The sequence below is a fragment of the Scyliorhinus canicula genome, chromosome 2, assembly GCF_902713615.1.
Source record: "Scyliorhinus canicula chromosome 2, sScyCan1.1, whole genome shotgun sequence".
NCBI classification, from domain to species: Eukaryota; Metazoa; Chordata; class Chondrichthyes; order Carcharhiniformes; family Scyliorhinidae; genus Scyliorhinus; species Scyliorhinus canicula.
The window spans coordinates 133,123,765-133,142,401 of record NC_052147.1 but is presented as its reverse complement, the minus strand read 5'-3'; the positions used below and the strand labels follow the sequence as shown (position 1 = coordinate 133,142,401).

General features: G+C 45.9%; 1 protein-coding gene across 1 annotated transcript in view; it reads left to right on the top strand.

Annotated features, from left to right (window-relative positions):
* The window catches only part of LOC119962274, a 222,642-nt gene that overhangs the window by 197,723 nt on the left and 6,282 nt on the right, over positions 1-18,637 (top strand). Inside the window, exons 26-29 of the mRNA XM_038790261.1 lie at positions 4,365-4,414; positions 5,090-5,207; positions 13,551-13,630; positions 14,467-14,571. Of these exons, the coding sequence (XP_038646189.1) occupies positions 4,365-4,414; positions 5,090-5,207; positions 13,551-13,630; positions 14,467-14,571 (353 nt within the window). The remainder of the gene's footprint in view (positions 1-4,364; positions 4,415-5,089; positions 5,208-13,550; positions 13,631-14,466; positions 14,572-18,637) is intronic.

Genomic DNA, 18,637 nt, shown 5'->3' with positions numbered 1-18,637 from the left:
GAGCAGCATATAGATGAGAAATGAGAGGGGGCCAAGCATAGATCCCTCAGGAGAAACCGGAGGTAACAATGTGCGTGCGGGAAGACACCGATCCCTGTCCCATCATTGTGCAGGGCAGTATTCTTGAGAACAGCATTGGTAAAATACCATTTGAGATTCTGGTATAGACAGAACATTTGGAAGTGTGAACTGTAGAATGTGAGATTCATTTTGTGGCAGTTCTCAGTAACTTTCTGGTGTAAACGAAGAAATAACTGATGCATGTAGAAATGGTACAGCAGTTATCATGGGGGATTTTAATCTACATGTCGATTGGTTTAACCAGGTCGGTCAAGGAAACCTTGAGGAGGAGTTTATAGAATGTATCCGCGATAGTTTCCTAGAACAGTATGTAATGGAACCTACGAGGGAACAAGCGGTCCTAGATCTTGTCCTGTGTAATGAGACAGGATTGATTCATGAAAATGAAAAAATGAAAATCGCTTATTGTCACAAGTAGGCTTCAATGAAGTTACTGTGAAAAGCCCTGAGTCGCCACATTCTGGAGCCTGTCCGGGAGGCTGGTACGGGAATCGAACCGTGCTGCTGGCCTGCTTGAAAAGCCAGCGATTTAGCCCAGTGAGCTAAACCAGCCCCCAACATGATCTCATAGTTTTTTTTTAGTTTTTTTTTAAATTTAGAGTACCCAATTATTTTTTCCAATTAAGGGGCAATTTAGCGTAGCCAATCCACCTATCCTGCACATCTTTGGGTTGTGGGGGTGAAACCCACGCAGACACGGGGAGAATGTGCAAACTCCTCACGGACAGTGACCCAGGGCCGGGATTCGAACCCGGGTCCTCAGCGCCGTAGGCAGCAATGCTAACCACTGTGCCACCGTACCGCCCCCATGATCTCATAGTTAGGGATCCTCTCGGAAGGAGCGATCACAATATGGTGGAATTTAAAATACAGATGGAGGGTGAGAAGGTAAAATCAAATACTAGTGTTTTGTGTTTAAACAAAGGAGATTACAATGGGATGAGAGAAGAACTAGCTACGGTAGACTGGGAGCAAAGACTTTATGGTGGAATAGTTGAGGAACAGTGGAGAACCTTCCAAGCGATTTTTCACAGTGCTCAGCAAAGGTTTATACCAACAAAAAGGAAGGACAGTAGAAAGAGGGAAAATCGACCGTGGATATCTAAGGAAATAAGGGAGAGTATCAAATTGAAGGAAAAAGCATACAAAGTGGCAAAGATTGGTGGGAGACTAGAGGACTGGGAAATCTTTAGGGGACAACAGAAAGCTACTAAAAAAGCGATAAAGAAGAGTAAGATAGAGTATGTGAGTAAACTTGCTCAGAATATAAAAACAGACAGTAAAAGTTTCTACAAATATATAAAACAAAAAAGAGTGGCTAAGGTAAATATTGGTCCTTTAGAGGATGAGAAGGGAGTTTTAATAATGGGAGATGAGGAAATGGCTGAGGAACTAAACAGGTTTTTTGAGTCGGTCTTCACAGTGGAAGACACAAATAACATGCTAGTGACTGATAGAAATGAGGCTATGACAGGTGAGGACCTTGAGAGGATTGTTAACATTAAGGAGGTAGTGATGGACAAGCTAATGGGGCTAAAGGTAGACAAGTCTCCTGGCCCTGATGGAATGCATCCCAGAGTGCTAAAATAAATGGCTAGGGAAATTGCAGATGCACTAGTGATGATTTACCAAAATTCACTAGACTCTGGGGTGGTCCCGGTGGATTGGAAATTAGCAAACGTGACACCACTGTTTAAAAAAGGAGGTAGGCAGAGAGCAGGAAATTATAGGCCAGTGAGCTTAACTTCGGTAGCAGGGAAGATGCTGGAATCTATCATCAAGGAAGAAATAACGAGGCATCTGGATAGAAATTGTCCTATTGGGCAGATGCAGCATGGGTTCATAAAGGGCAGGTCGTGCCTAACTAATTTAGTGGAATTTTTTGAGGACATTACCAGTGCAGTAGATAACGGGGAGCCAATGGATGTGGTATATCTGGATTTCCAGAAAGCCTTTGACAAGGTACCACACGAAAGGTTGCTGCATAAGATAAAGATGCATGGCATTAAGGGTAAAGTGGCAGCATGGATAGAGGATTGTTTAATTAACAGAAAGCAAAGAGTGGGGATTAATGGGTGTTTCTCTGGTTGGCAATCAGTAGCTAGTGGTGTCCCTCAGGGATCAGTGTTGGGCCCACAATTGTTCACAATTTACATAGATGATTTGGAGTTGGGGACCAAGGGCAATGTGTCCAAGTTTGCAGATGACACTAAGATGAGTGGTAAAGCGAAACTTGCAGAGAATACTGTAAGTCTGCAGAGGGATTTGGATAGGTTAAGTGAATGGGCTAGGGTCTGGCAGATGGAATACAATGTTGACAAATGTGAGGTTATCCATTTTGGTAGGAATAACAGCAAACGGGATTATTATTTGAATGATAAAATATTAAAGCATGCTGCTGTGCAGAGAGACCTGGGTGTGCTAGTGCATGAGTCACAAAGTTGGTTTACAGGTGCAACAGGTGATTAAGAAGGCAAATGGAATTGTGTCCTTCATTGCTAGAGGGATGGAGTTTAAGACTAGGGAGGTTATACTGCAATTGTATAAGGTGTTAGTGAGGCCACACCTAGAGTATTGTGTTCAGTTTTGGTCTCCTTACTTGAGAAAGGACGTACTGGCACTGGAGGGTGTGCAGAGGAGATTTACTAGGTTAATCCCAGAGCTGAAGGGGTTGGATTAAGAGGAGACGTTGAGTAGACTGGGACTGTACTCGTTGGAATTTAGAAGGATGAGGGGGGATCTTATAGAAACATATAAAATTATGAAGGGAATAGATAGGATAGATGCGGGCAGGTTGTTTCCACTGGTGGGTGAAAGCGGAACTAGATGGGCATAGCCTCAAAATAAGGAGAAGTAGATTTAGGACTGAGTTTAGGAGGAACTTCTTCACCCAAAGGGTTGTGAATCTATGGAATACCTTGCACAGTGAAGCAGTTGAGGCTCCTTCATTAAATGTTTTTAAGGTAAAGATAGATAGTTTTTTGAAGAATAAAGGGATTAAGGGTTATGGTGTTCGGGCCGGAAAGTGGAGCTGAGTCCACAAAGGATCAGCCATGATCTCATTGAATGGTGGAGCAGGCTTGAGGCCAGATGGCCGACTCCTGCTCCTAGTTCTTATGTTCTTATGTAACATTTGTCTCCCTTGCACTTCACACTTATCTTTTCATAAGCTGTCTGCTCACACTAACTGTACTCGTTGTCTAGTTTTTAAAAACAGATTATTGTATATTTATCTTGCAAAAACTTAATCAGCCGACTGCAAACAGAGCACTAACATAGTTATAACACACCAAGGGCCCCCCCCCCCCCCCCCCCCCCCCCCCCTCATATTCTGACACTGGCTGGTCATAACTCAAAAATTTGCAACTGGCACAGTGACAATACTGAACACTGAATGTCCTGTGTTTCGTGGGCACCGATGTTCCCTGGACTTTGTCAGTGCATGAGGCTGACTTTAATCTACTGGAGGATTTCCCTCTCTTTTCTCTGTCACTTTCTCTTTCTGATCTTTCACTCTTCGTTTCTTTGTATTTGTTTCAGTGTCTCTGTCTTAATCTCGCTGTTGCTCTCCATTTCTCTTCTCAGCTCTCTCATCCTGTTCTCCTTATTATGTATCTCTCTATTCTTCTCTCGCTCTTTTTCTTCCTTTTTTCTGATGTAGAGATGCCTGCGTTGGACTGGGATGGGTACAGTAAGAAGTCTTACAACACCAGGTTGAAATTCAACAGGTTTGTTTCGAAACACTAGCTTTTGGAGCTCAGCTGCTTCCTCGGGTGACTAACCTGATGAAGGAGCTGCACTCCGAAAGCCAGTGATTCGAAACAAACCTGTTGGGAATTTAACCTGGTGTTGTAAGAGTTCTTACTGTTCCTTTTTTCTGTCCCTGTTTGTGTACTGATTTCTGTGTCTCAATCTGCCTCCTTGTCTCTCTCCTGCTGGTTCTCAATCTCTGGTGTGTTATAATTTTTGATGTAACCCCAAGTTAAAAGGATAATGAGATTTTGTGTTCCAGTTCTGTTTGACCGTAGAGAATTTGCATGCTAAACAGAATGGAAGATTAAACTGTTTGCATGCAGCCCGAAGTTCCAGCAATCACACTGACGTTGAACTAAACCTAGGCTGACCCTTGCCGTGCCTTGTGGTATGTGAATAACTCATTCAACTTTCTACACTAACTTTAACATTTCCTCATTCTCTTTAGTCGTGTGCTTTTTTTCAAACTTCAATGATTTTCACCTTCAGTTGTTTACAAAGAGCTTTCTGTTTGTTTCCCCTCTCTCCAGATTTTAGGGTAATAAAGTTCATAGATGAAAAAGAAGCATTATTAGAGCAGGTAAGGACCCTCTGTGGGGGCAGGGTGGTGAGGGGGAGGTGGAGAAGGGAGAAAGGCTGGGGCAAAGGAGATGGGCTAAAGGAGGGGAGGCGCTGGATCAAGGGAGGGACAGGGATGGGAGGTGGGGGCAGATTGGAGGAGGGAAGTTGGTGAGGGGGCAGGTTAAAAGGGAAATTAGATGGTGGAAGCATCAACAGACAGGTTTGTGGAGCATGGGGAGGTGAATTGGGGGTTGGAAGGGCAGGATGAAGGAGAGGTGGCAGGGAAAGGAGACAGGGCAGGAGGGGAATGATTAAGTAAGAGGGTAAGGGAGCTGAGTTGGGGGAACAAATGGGAGAGGTTTCTTTGTTTTACTCTGTTGCTTGTTCCTTTCATTTCCATAGTCTGGGTGGTATGGTGGGTCAGACACTTGAGCTGACAAGGTGAATATCTCTGCTAGTCTGCTGACTATAAGGGTGAAATGGATGTCAATCAACCAAGTGATGAAGAGATTAGTAAAATACCATATTGCGGGAAGAAGCAGGCGTCTTCTGTGGTTGGGACTGAGGGGACCAGCTCTCTGCCAGAACCTTGATCTGGATAGCCCTTTGTTGTAGGTCTGGCATTTTTTGCATTCAAATTCAGAGTGTGTGCTTTTCATTTCCTTCCATTCTGAATCAGTCTTTTTCATGTCAGATTAAAAAATTAAAAGCACAACTGGATGAGAGATCCAAGAGTGGAAAAGCAGAAACGGCAGCGTCTAGTGACACCATCTTGGAAAATGGGACAGATGTGCAGATGATCGAAGTCCAAAGTAAGCTTCAACTCTCCATCATTTACTATGTGTGTGTTTATCTGTTTGTGTGTATAGTGCCTTTGTGTGCATGCATGTCTGTATAGCATGTTTGTGTGTCTGTATATGGTGCCTTTCCATGTATGTGTATTTTATTGATGACCACTCTCATGATAAAACTGGATGATGCCTATTGTATAGGTCCCATGAGTTCTGCTTGTCTCTGCTCGCTGTTACCAAGCATGTGAATGCCAGATTCCCTGAGATAAGTGTGCGATCAGGGTCTCATGATCACCTTTGGGCTCTTCAAAACCTTCCAAACCCAGGACCAGTACCATCTAGTAGGACAAGAACAGGTATCTTGAAAACCATCACCTGGAAGTTCCCCCTCCAAGTCACTCACAATTGTGATGGGCCAGGGTTTTGAACACCCCAAAGTGTATCATGGAGTTCACCTGACCCACAACTTTTAATAGATTGTGGTATGGGGAGAACACGGCCCACTCTCCAAGAGTGGTACAGCAGAAATGGAAAAGTATTTTTTAATGTTTATTCTATGAACTCAAGTTAATCTTTTTAAAACATACAGTGAACATCTTAGCAACCATCAATTCAAATACAACCTCCAAAGGTTGTATTACTAAGTAATCCTTAATAACTTCCCAAACAGCATCCAGAAGACAAAAGAAACACCATTTAACAGAAGCGCATCAGGTTTACATTCACTACTGAAAGCATTTATAATTCCGAATTCACCAAATGATCACGAGATAGTCTTTTCATGGCAGAGAGATCAACAGCACAGCTGCTTTGTCTGACTTCAGTTCCAACACTGAAAACAAAACTAAAACACACCCTGCAGCAAACAGCCTAAAACGAAAGTGAAAAGCTGACAGACAGCCCAGCTCCACCACTCTCTGACATCACTGATAAACACCCATTTCTTAAAGGTACATTTCTTAAACATCCATTTTTTAAAGGGACTCTCACATGACACAATCCTGTCTTGGTAATATCGCGCTCTTCCTTCAATGTCTCTGGGTCAGAATTCTGGAACACCCTCCCTAACAGCACCGTGGGTGTACCTATACCTCAGGGACTGCAGAGGTTTAAGAAGGCAGCTCATCACCACATTCTCAAAGGCAACTAAGGATGGGCAATAAATGCTGACCTAACCAATGACGCCCACATCCCATAAATAAAGAAAAATTGGATTTGTGACCCTCTTGCAAGTCAGCATTCTGGAACACCAATCTATCCTGTACCCCCCCCCGGCCAAACCTGTCATCACTCATCTGCACCTTCCCCCACCATGTTCGCCGGTCCTCTGCACGTCCCCATGCCCTCTGCACACCCCCTGTGTTCTCCCTGTTCTCTGCACCCCCCACGTTCACCCTGTCCTCTGCACATCCTGCTGCCCCAAGCACCCCCTCTCCAAGGTGTTCGCCCTATCCTCTGCAAGTCCCCCTGCCCCCAGCACCCCCCTGTGTTCATCCCATCCTCTGCATCCCACCATGTTCCTAGATTAATATTTCTCATCAATATTTACTGTTGAGAAAGGCACGAATGTGAGGGAAATTGGGGAAATAAAAAGTGATGTCATGAGGAGTGTACATATTACAGATAAGGAGGTGCTGGAGGTATTAAAGCGCATCAAGATAGATAAATCCTCGGGACCTGATGAAATATATCCCAGGATGTTGTGGGAGGCTAGGGAGGAAATTGCAGGCCCCTTAGCTGAGATATTTGAATCATCGACAGCCACAGGAGAGGTGCCTGAAGATTGGAGGGTAGCAAATGTTGTGTCCTTGTTTAAGAAGGACTTTAGGGATAAGCCTGGGAACTACAAACCGGTGAGCCGTACTTCTGCAGTGGGTACGTTATTAGAAGGTATTTTGAGAGACAGGCTCTACAGCCATTTAGACAGGAACGGGCTAATTAGGGAAAGTCAGCATGGCTTTGTAAGGGGAAAGCCATGTCTCACAAATTTGATTGGATTTTTTGAAGGGGTAACCAAGAAGGTAGATGAGGGCAGTGCAGTCGACGTTACCAACATGGACTTTAGCAAGGCCTTTGACAAGGTACCGCATGGTAGGTTGTTGCAAAAGGTTAAATCTCACGGAATCCAGGGTAAGGTAACCAATTGGATACAAAATTAGCTTGGCGACCTAAGCCAAAGGGTGGTTGTGGAGGGTTGTTTTTCAAACTGGAGGCCTGTGACCAGTGGTGTGTCTCAGAGATCGGTGCTGGGTCCACTGTTATTTGTTATATATATATATATAAATGATTTGGATGAGAATGTAGGAGGCATGGTTAAGTTTGCAGTTGACACCAAGATTGGTGGCACAGAGGATAGTGAAGAATGTTATATAAGATTGCAACTGGATCTTGACCAATTGGGCCAGTGGGCCGATGAATGGCAGATGGAGTTTCATTTGGATAAATGTGAGGTGATGCATTTTGGTGGATCAAATCAGGGCAGGACCTACTCAGTTAATGGTAGGGAGTTGGGGAGAGTTACAGAACAAAGCGATCTAGGAGTACAGGTTCATAGCTCCTTGAAGGTGGACAGGGTGGTGAAGAAGGCATTCAGCATTCGAGGTTTTATTGGTCAGAATATTGAATACAGGAGTTGGGACGTCTTATTGAAGTTGTACAAGACATTGGTAAGACCATTCATGGAATACTGTGTTCAGTTCTGGTTACCCTATTATAGGAAGGATATTGTTAAACTAGAAAGAGTGCAGAAGAGATGTACGAGAATACTACCGGGACTTGATAGTCTGAGCTATAAGGAGAGGCTGGATAAGCTGGGGACATTTTTCCCTGGAGCGTTGGAGGCTTTGAGGTGATCTCATAGAGGTCTATAAAATAATGAGGAGCATAGATAAGATAGATAGTCAATATCTTTTCCCAAAGGTAGAGGAGTCCAGAACGAGAGGGCAAAGTTTTAAGGTGAGAGGTGAGAGATACAAAAGAGGCCAGAGGAGAAATTTCTTCACACAGAGGGTGGTGAGCATCTGGAACGAGCTGCCAGAGGCAGTGGTAGAGGTGGGTACAATTTTGTCTTTTAAAAAGCAGTTAGACAGTTACATGGGAAGGGTGGGTATAGAGGGATATGTGTCAAATGCGGGCAAGTGGGACTAGCTTAGTGATAGAAATGGGGTGGCATGGTCAAGGTGGGCCGAAGGGCCTGTTTCCATGCTGTAAACATCTATGACTCATGTTCACCCCGTCCTCTGCACAGCCCCCCACCGTCTGCACCCCCCCATTTTCACCCCATCCTCTGCACCCCCCTTCGCACCGACCTCTGCACACCCCCCCATATTCACCCCATCCTGTGCACACCCCCACTGTTCACCCCATCTCTGAACCCCCATGTTCACATCGTCCCCCCCATGTTCACATCGTTCCATGCACCTCCCACTGGGTTCACCCTGTCCTCTGCACCCCACGTGTTCACCCCATCCCGACCATAGATTCACCCCATCCTCTGAACCCCATGTTCACCCCGCCCTCTGCCCACCCCGTGTTCACCCCGTCCTCTGTCCACCCCGTGTTCACCCCACCCTCTGCCCACCCCGCGTTCACCCCGACCTCTGCCCACCCCGTGTTCAGACCGTCCTCTGCCCACCCCATGTTCACTCCGTCCTCTGCCCACCCGGTGTTCACCCTGCCCTCTGTCCACCCAGTGTTCACCCTGCCCTCTGCCCACCCAGTGTTCACCCTGCCCTCTGCCCACCCCGTGTTCACTCTGCCCTCTGCCCACCCCGTGTTCACCCTGCCCTTTGCCCACCCCGTGTTCACCCCGCCCTCTGCGCACCCCATGTTCACCCCACCCTCTGCCCACCCCGTGTTCACCTCTTCCTCTGCCCACCCTGTGTTCGCTCATCCTCTGCCCACCCCATGTTTACCCTGTCCTCTGCCCACCCCGAGTTCAGCACACCCTCTGCCCACCATGTGTTCAGCTCATCCTCTGCCCACCCCATGTTTACCCTGTCCTCTGCCCACCCCGTGTTCAGCACACCCTCTGCCCACCATGTGTTCAGCTCATCCTCTGCCCACCTCGTGTTTACCCTGTCCTCTGCCATCTCCGTGTTCAGCCCTTTCCCTGCCCACCCCATGTTTACCCTGTTCTCCGCCCACCCTATGTACAGCCCGTCCTCTACCCATCCTATGTTTATCCTGTTCTCTGCTCCCCCTGTTCACCCCGCCCTCTGAACCTCCCCCAGCCCGTGTTCACCCCATACAAGTGCCCGCCCACCTATATGCCCAGTCCTTTCCCTCCGTTCTCGGTCCTTGTTTGTTTCTTATGTGTTTCCCTTCTTTTCACTCCAACATGTTGCTCCATTTTCTTTTCTTCACATTTTCCCTGCTCATTTCCCTTTCGTGTTTGGATCATTCTTTCCCTACATAAAAGATAATAATAATTAGTATATTGCACAGTATAGAACATTCCAAGGCACTTCAAGCAAGCGTTGAATACAGAAATTGACGCCTAACTACGTAAGAAGCTATTCGGTCAGATAACTCAAAGCTTGGCCAAATTAAGTGGGTTTTAAGGAGCATCTTGAAGGAAGAAAAAGAAGCCAGAGTTATTGAAGGGAATGCTTCATTGGACCTCGGCATTGCTGCTAAGGTCAGAATATATTGCTAAATGCTCTTGAAAAAATGGTGGTGAGCCAACTTATTCAACAGTTAGTGCGTGTGTGGTGTTCACATTTTGAACTAATGACAGTGAAAGAAAAACAATGGGTTGGATTCTCCACCCCGCCGCATTTCTCTTTTACCCCTTCGGCGGGATGCTCCATTACACCGGCTGGTCAATGGGGTTTCCCATTGTGGGGCAACCTCACGCCATTGAGAAATCCCCGGGCTGCTGGCAAAACAGAGCATCCCGCCGGCGGAGAATCCAGCCCAATATCCTTCAAAGTCATGATTTGGAGTGGAACTTGCAGGTGGTGGTGTTCCCTAGTTCTGCTATCCATGTTCTCCTGGGTGGTAGAAATCGTAGCTTTGGAAGGTGCTGTAGAAGGAGCTTTGCTAAGTTCCTGCAGTGAATATTGTATGTGGTACTGTGCATCGTTGATGGTGGGAGTGAATGTTTAAGGTGGTGAATGGGCTGATCAAGTGGGCAGTTTTGTCCTTTCAAAAAATTAATTTTATTGCCCTTGAGAAGGTGGTGGTGAGCTGCCTTCTTGAACTGCCGCAGTCTATGTGGTGTAGCTATACCAGCATTTTTCACCCAGCAATAGCTAAATATTCCCAAGTCAGGATGGTAAAAGGCTTGACAGGAAACTTCCTGTGTGGTATTGAGTTTCCTGGGTATAGTTGGAGCTGCACTCATCCAGGCAAGTGGGGATTATTCCATCACATTCCTGACTTGTGTCTTGTAGATGGTAGACAGGCTTTAGGGATTCAGGAGGTGATTTACTCACTGCAGAATCCTCAGCCTCTGATTTGCTCTTGTAGGCACAGTATTCATGTGGCTGGTCCAATTCTGTTTCTGGTCAATGTTAACCCCAGGGATGATGGTAGGAGATTCAGCAATGCTGATGGTAATGTAATTGACTCAAAGGGAGATAGTTAGATTCTCCTTTGTTGGAATTGGTCATTGCCTGGCACTTGTGTGAATGTTACAGCTCTAGCTGGAATGTTTTCCTGGTCTTGCTGTATCTGGGCAAAGACCCATTATCTGAGTAGCGGAAATTCGAACCTTACACTGTGCAATCATCTGCAAGCTGAGGGATGGAAGGTCATTAATGAGCAATTGAAGGTGGTTGGGCCTAGGACATCACCTTAAGGAATTGTTGCAGCAATGTCCTGGGGCTGAGCCGATTGGTATCCAACAACCACAATTATCTTCCTTTGTATTGGGTATGACTTCATAGGTATGACTATGGAGGTACCAATTGATTCAGTTTTGCTTACTGATGTTACACTCCGTTAAATGTTGCCTTGATGTCAAGGGCAGTCATTCTCATCTCAGCTGAAATTCAGCTCTTTATCCACATTTGGAGCTAAAGCTATATTTTGGTCTAAAATTGATTAGCTCTGGTGGAATCCAAATTAAGCATTGGTGCATAAGTGGGGCTGATGAAACTATCAATGGCACTTTTCTGATGAGTGAGAGAAGACTGATGGGGCAGTGATATAGATTGAATTTGACCTACTTTTGAGGACAGGACATACCCACACAATTTTCCACATTATAAATGACAGTGTTGGAGGTGTAATGGAACAGCTTGGCTAGGTATGGAGCTAGTTCTGAAGCTCATGCCTTCATTACAGCCAGCTGTTTCTTGACATATGTATTGAATCTAATTGTCTGAAGTGTGTATTTTTAACCTCACCACTATTCTTAGAATTCCCCCTATACCAAAAAGGGTCAAGATATTGTAAATGGTGAGCAGGGATTCTGACTCCCTGACTCCTATGCAGGCTTAGGTGGGCGCTATTCGGTTCAAACTAGTGTTTCAAGTTAACCCCCGGCATAACCCATATCTTCACAGAAGAATTCTATTTACTTACCACGGGTCCGGCTTGCTAATAAAGTAAACTTTCTAAAGAAAATAATAACCACTCTTTCAGGTTATCAATTTGCCCTTAACTTTATTTTCAAGTTAAAAACTACTTTTACAGAAAGGTAAAAAAGAACTTTTCTTGTTCGGACCAGTTGCAGATTTTCAAGTCTTATCTTGACAATCAGTTTTCTTTAATTTTTGGTCTTCTGTTCTCTTCTCTGGGTTGCTTGGTCTTCAGATGCTGCTCGTCCCATCACCGAGAAAGAAGTGATTCTTTGCTCATTTTTCAGGGCTTTTATAGCAATTTTTGCAGTCTGACTTTTACAAATGACACCATTCTGGTATTTGCACCTAACAGTTGAAGGTTAGTTTCTCATCAGTTACAAGCGTGGCTGCCGTTACTTACTTTGAACTTGCTCGCTTTGCTTGACAGGTAATAAATTTGTCTGAGTCTCTCAGTATTCTTTCAGATTTATGTCTTTTCTTAATGATTTTTCAGACTCAAACCGGGTCATCTTTGGGTTAGGCTGATGTCATGTTCAGGTTACCCCCTTCGACTCTATCCTTTTCTGGCTCGGCCATTTTCTAAAAGCTTTTAACGTCAAAATGGTGTATGTCATAGTGTAACCTTGTCACCTTCTAGTTTCCTTTATTTGTAAATCAGTTGTCTCATCTCATTACTGATGTCAGCAAGTTTTCACACTTAACAGTTGTTCCTTATTTTAAACTTTAGATTCTGGCTGTTTTCTTAATTGTTCAATAAAATAATTCATTGCTTAAAGAATTGTGAAATACTGTTCCCTTTCATAAAACTTAAGAATTTAAGTCGATCAAATTACTTTTTTAACTTGTAAATCAGAATGAATTGTTCCTATCTGTTTTCCTCCGTCTGTGAAGTTGTCTGCTTTTTAAACAGGCTGCTGCTGTTAACCCTTTGTGGGACTTCTCCCTTTCATTAAAAGGCTCAGGCATTCTCAGTGTTACTTTCATGTTTCAAATGTCATATTCTTCCAATTTTCCATTACAAGTGATAGTGGGGACTTTGGATGGAGGTTGACATGGACCATTTATTCGGTGCTTTTGGCTTAAGGTGGTTATCTTTTGCACTTGTACTGGGCCTCACCATCATTAAGCTTTGGGATGTCGATGGGAGCCTCCCCGCCCTGTTAGCTGTCTAATTGTCCACTAACATTCACGGCTGAATGTGGCAGAACTGCAGAGCTTTGATCTGATACATTGATTGCCAGATCGCTTAGCTTTATCCATTGTCTGCTGCTTCTGCTGTGTGGCATGCATACAGTCCTGTTTGCAGCTTCACCAGGTTGTCACTTCAAGTTTAGGTATGCTCGGTGCTGCTCCTGGCATGTTCCGCTGCACTCTTCATTGAACCAGGACTGATCCCCGGCTTTGTGGTAATTTTAGAGTGAGGGATACACCAGGGTATGAGGTTACAGATTGTGATTAAATCCAAATTTGCTGCTGCTGCTGGCCTCCAGGACCGTTACTGCACAGTGTGAGTTGCTAGATCTGTTCTCAATCTATCCCATTCAACACAGTGAAAGTCTCACATAACACAACAGAGTGTCCTCAGTATGAAGATGGGCCTTCATCTATGCAAGGACTATGCAGTGATCATTCCTAGCAGTACTCTCATGGATATATGTGTCCACAACAGGTAGATTTGTGAGGATGAGGTCATGTAGGTTTTCCCCTCATTCGGTGTTCTCACCACCTGCCGCAGGCCCAGTCTGCCGAAGATGTCCTTCAGGACTTGGTCAGCTCAAAGTTGACTTCAGACTTGGATTGCTGTAACTGACATGTGTGTGTTATTTTTTTAAAGGAGATGCTAATAGACAAATCAGTGAATACAAGTTTAAACTGACCAAAACTGAACAGGAAATAACTGCGTTGGAACAAAATGTAAGTATTCAATAATCTGACAACTCTGAATGCTTGAGAATGTACAAAATGGGAAGTCTATTCAGCCCATTTATCCTGCTTCTTCCACAGTGCACGTAATCTCTGCTCAAACATGGTCTCTACCCACTCATTTAATCTCTTGCTGCAGTCCATGCACACACTAACCGATCACACAATCCACCCATTTATTTAATCTCCTCCTGCAGCCCTTGCACACTCTCCTCCATCTTGGTCTCTCTCTGCTCACCCATTTACTCTCCATCTGAATGGCCTTTTCTGATCTTCAGGTTGAATTTAGAGTTATGTTTAGATGTTTGCATGAAATGCGGTAAATCTTTAACCTAGATTGAGGAGTGTGCCATTGTTTCCAGGATAAGATGAGTCCTGGTTCAAAGAACTGTTCTGGGAGGGTGGTGTCAGCTTCATTCATGTGGTACTTGTTTTCCTTCTGAATGGGGATTTTGTAGTTCAAGCTTCACCTGAGGGCTCAAGTGCAAAATCTAAGATGTCAACATGTGAGCTGTCCTTCATTATTCAAAGAAGAGCGATGCCAACATTCTCCCTCAACTTTCACCATCCAAAATTAATCAACTTGCCAATTATCTCATCGCTGATGATAATTGGCTGTTGTGCTTGTCCACAAAACAATGGGACTAAACTCTCCAAAGTAACTCATTGCAACGAGCCCTGTGAGGTGGTTGTTGCTAAACTATGTGATTAACAATTATGGAATGATGTTTGTGTGTTTATCCATTTTGTGCCATTTTAATATTGAGTTTTCCACACTTTCTGATGAAATTATTTAACCTTTCGTCATTTCCTGGGGAATATTTTAGATTGCCCGTCTCGAAAACCAGGTATTACGATACAAGACAGCAGCAGAAAATGCAGAAAAAGTGGAAGATGAACTTAAGGCTGAGAAGCGCAAACTCCAAAGAGAGGTAAGGTGAAATGGTTGACTGAGGCTCAAAGGAGCTCAATAGCATAATGTAAATTACCACAAAATACCTTTGTTATCTGATGTCCATTCTGAACTTCAAAAAAATGTAAATTATTTGTTAACTTTGTGTTCGTTGAGCTTTGTTTGTGAATGCCTGTGGAATCGGGAACTTTGCAACTGCTCGCAAACATTCCTGTGTCTTAATGGATGATGTAATGGTCTCTGCAGAGCTGTGTTTAAGGCAATGGATGGGGTCCAATACAATGGGCTTCTTTGTCCTGGATGGTGTTGAGCTTCTTGAGTATTGTTGGAGCTCTATCGATCCAGACAAGTGGAGAGTATTCCATCACACTCCTGGCATTGGTCTTGTAAATGAACAGGTTTTGGGGAGTCAGGAGATGAGTTACTTGTCACAGAATTGCCAGCTCTGACCTCTTCTTGGTGTTACAGTATTTATATGGCCAGTCCAGGTCTGCTTTTGGTCAATGGTAACTCCCCATGATGTTAATAGTGGGGGATTCAGCGATTGTAATGGCATTGAATGTCAAGGGACGATAGGTAGATTCTCTCTTGTTGGAGATGGTCATTGCCTGACACTTGTGTGGCATGAATATTACTTTGTCACTTGTCAGCCGAAGCCTGAATGTCGTCCAGGTCTTCTGCGTTTGGACTACTTCAGTATGTGAGTAGTTGTGAATGGTGCTGAATGTTGTGCAATCATCAGTGAACATCCTCACTTCTGATCTTATGATGGAGGGAAGGCCACTGATGAAGCAGCCGAAGATGGTTGAGTCTAGGGCACTACCCTGAGGAACACCTCCAGCAATGTCCTAGGTCTGAGATTATTAGTGATGCAATGATGGCGAGACATTTGGGAAGTTAGGATTTTTTTGTTGGGTTTGAGAATGTTATGGGATGACCTGTTGGATATCTGGAAGGTTTATTCTATGATCCCAGATAGCATTCCAGTGGATTATTATTGGGATAGGGCAGGGAAGTGAGCTTGGGTGGAGTGCTCTGTCAGAGGCTCGGTGTAGACTTGATGGGCCGAATGGCCTCCTTCTGCACAGTAGGGATTCTATGATTTTAAGGTAAACAGCCAGAGATTGTTTTCACTGTGGGCTGAGATGGAAATGAGAGACCACAAGCCGAGGAAATTCACAAAAAATTTAACAAGAGCTTAGGATAAATTTACCTTAATAGAGCAAGGTGAAAATGTGGAAAATACTTTCACAAACTATGTTGAAGCAAAGTTATAACTTTTGTTCAAAAAGGCTGTTATTTATTTAAAAAAACAAGAAGAATGATAAAGAGTATTGGGAGTTCACAGGAGAATGGGATTAGATGATGTGAGATATTAAAAGGTGTTGATGGTCTGTTTCTACACTGTAACAAGCTGATTTGATAGAACAAAAACAGAAGATACTGGAAATACTCAGCAGAACAGGCAGTATCTGTGGTGAGAGAAACAAAGTTGATGGGCACATTTTAACGGCTTCATCGTGCCCGACCTGGTAGCGTGATGAGGCCCGATGAATCTTGCGAGAGCCTCTCGCGAGATTCCCGACGCTTGAGGAGTCCAGCAAGATTCATCCAACCTAGTGATGGGTTGCGATCTGGATCTCATCTGCACTGAGCAAGATCCAGATCCAGATTCACATATTTAAATGAACCAAATGGACCAGGCCTAATAACACCTGAAGGGTTTGCCAGGCCTTTGGAGACCTCTGGGTGTCGGGGACAGGGTAGGGTGGCACCCTGGCTCTCCCTCTGGCACATTTCCACTGCCACCCTGGCAGTCCTCGGGTGCCCAGGTGCAACTGCCGGGCTGGCAGGCACATTGCCAGGATGCCCTGGTTTCAGGGTGGCATTGCCAAGGGTCACGGCCTGCAGGGGGCCATATCCATGAAAGGGGGGATGAGTGGGGTTATGAAGGGTGGGGCGGTGAAGGGCAGGAATGAATAGGCCTAATAGGTTGGAGAGGGTGAAGGGTGAGGGTCCTGAAAGAGGGGGGGCCCAAACGGTGGGGGTGGGGTGGCCTGAAAAAGGAGGGTTGCCCTCAGCAACCCCATAACAGGGTGTCCTCACTTGGGGGAAGGTGGGGGGGGGGGGGGGGGTAATGCCCATATGTGAGGTGGGTGACACAGCCCTTGGGTGTGGGGTTTGTGGGGGACCCTCAAGCTCACTAAATGGAGCACCCGAGCCGGTCTCACTGGCGGGTTTAGCTCCCCAATGTTGCAAAAATTTCTGAGTGGGCTTGACCGGAGCGAAACTCCCCAAGGCTCCCAGAATAAGACTAAGTGTGGTGGAATAACGGTGTGGAACTCACCCAAAAAGCCAGTGAGAAACACCCCGCCAAATTCGCCCAAAATGACACTCAGAAATCTTTTGGTTGAATTCCGCACGATGTTTCAGGTCCCCGATCTTTCACCGAAACTAGAAGAATTTAGAGATGCAACAGGTTTGAAGCAAGTATAGAAAGGGAGAGAAAAGGAAAGGTTTGTGATAGGCAGAAAATATTTAATGATCTATGAACATATGTGGTGGGGTATCCGTTCCTGAGACTAGGTGTTGTCCCCAGGGCAGGATTCGTGGACTTCCACGACAGCAAAACAGCCGCTGCACCTGGACCGATTCTGCTACTGTTAAGGGGCGAGCACACAATTGATTCCAATGGGAAACGGTGCCGGATTTGCTGGGTTCACGATTGACACTTGGGAGGCTGACAAGCTGCAGCCACATATACACACTTCACTCCCCACACACACCATCCCAGCCACCAAGATGCGTGGTCAAGACACGCAGTCCCATAATTTTCAGTTGCAGAGCTCAAGACCCTCTTCGACGCTGTGGAGGAGAGGCAGGCCACCCTGTACCCACCCCGGGAAGGAGGCTGCCAGCCGCTGACGTTCGTCGTGTCTGAGCACAGGTGGCAGAGGCGGTTAGCCGCTCCAGCAACACTGTCCAAACCGGCCAGCAGTGCCAGAAGAAACTGCACGACCTCCTCAGGGCAGCCAGAGTGAGTAGGCAGCACTGTGTCTGTGGCACCAACCAGTCCCACAACCAGAACCGCCACCCCCGTGTGCCGAGCATGATAACGATACCGACATGGAGTTGATTGCATGCCCGAGACTCAGGAAACCCAGGGACTCTAGTCCATGGATGACATAGATTTCCCGTCACAGCTGTCTCCAACACCCTCCACCATCCCAGAGACGCTCACCTCGGTTGGACGCTTCTGGGACACCCGCTGGTATGCACCACACTGATGCTCCTGTACATCAGGTTGAGGTAGGAACTCCCGCGGGGGCGGACAGTCGGAGGGACTAGTTGCCACGCAGACGAGTTTCAGGCATCTGGAATGGACAGTTCCATCGATTGTGGAGATGTAGTCAGAGCCAGGTCTACATGAGGGGTTGTTGGCGAGCATTCAGCACTTGCAGCTGGAGGAGTCCAACCGCCTGCAGGAGCAGGAGATGGTGCCGACCATGCGTGCCACCCAGGCCAACACCACACGGGTGGCGTCCGCAGTGGAGGCCTTGGGAACGGGGGTTTTGGCTATGGATCAGCATGTCCAAGACCTGGGGAAATCTGTGCAGGTGGTGGCCGAGGTCCAGGACAGGGCTGCCCTATCACAGGCAGCCATGTGCCAGAGTCATCATTCAATTTAAAGTAGTCCATAGGGCGCATATGACGGTAGTAAGGATGAGTAAGTTCTTTGAGGGGGTAGAGGATAGGTGTGGGTGGTGCACCGGGGAGCCCCGCAAATCACATCCACCTGTTTTGGGCGTGTCCGAAGCTGAAGCAGTTCTGGGTTTGCGGACATAATGTCCGAGGTGCTCGGAGTGAAGTTAGTCTCCGAGACCAGAGATGGCGATATCCGGGAGTTCAGGGGGTGAGAGAGGCCGATGTTTTGGCCTTTGCCTCCCTGATGGCCCGGAGACAAATCTTGCTCGGATGGAGGGACTCGGAGCACCGAAAGCAGGGTGTGGGTGAGCAACCTGGCAGAATTCCTGAGGCTGGAGAAGGTCAAGTTGTCTTGAGGGGGTTGGTCGATGGATTCACTT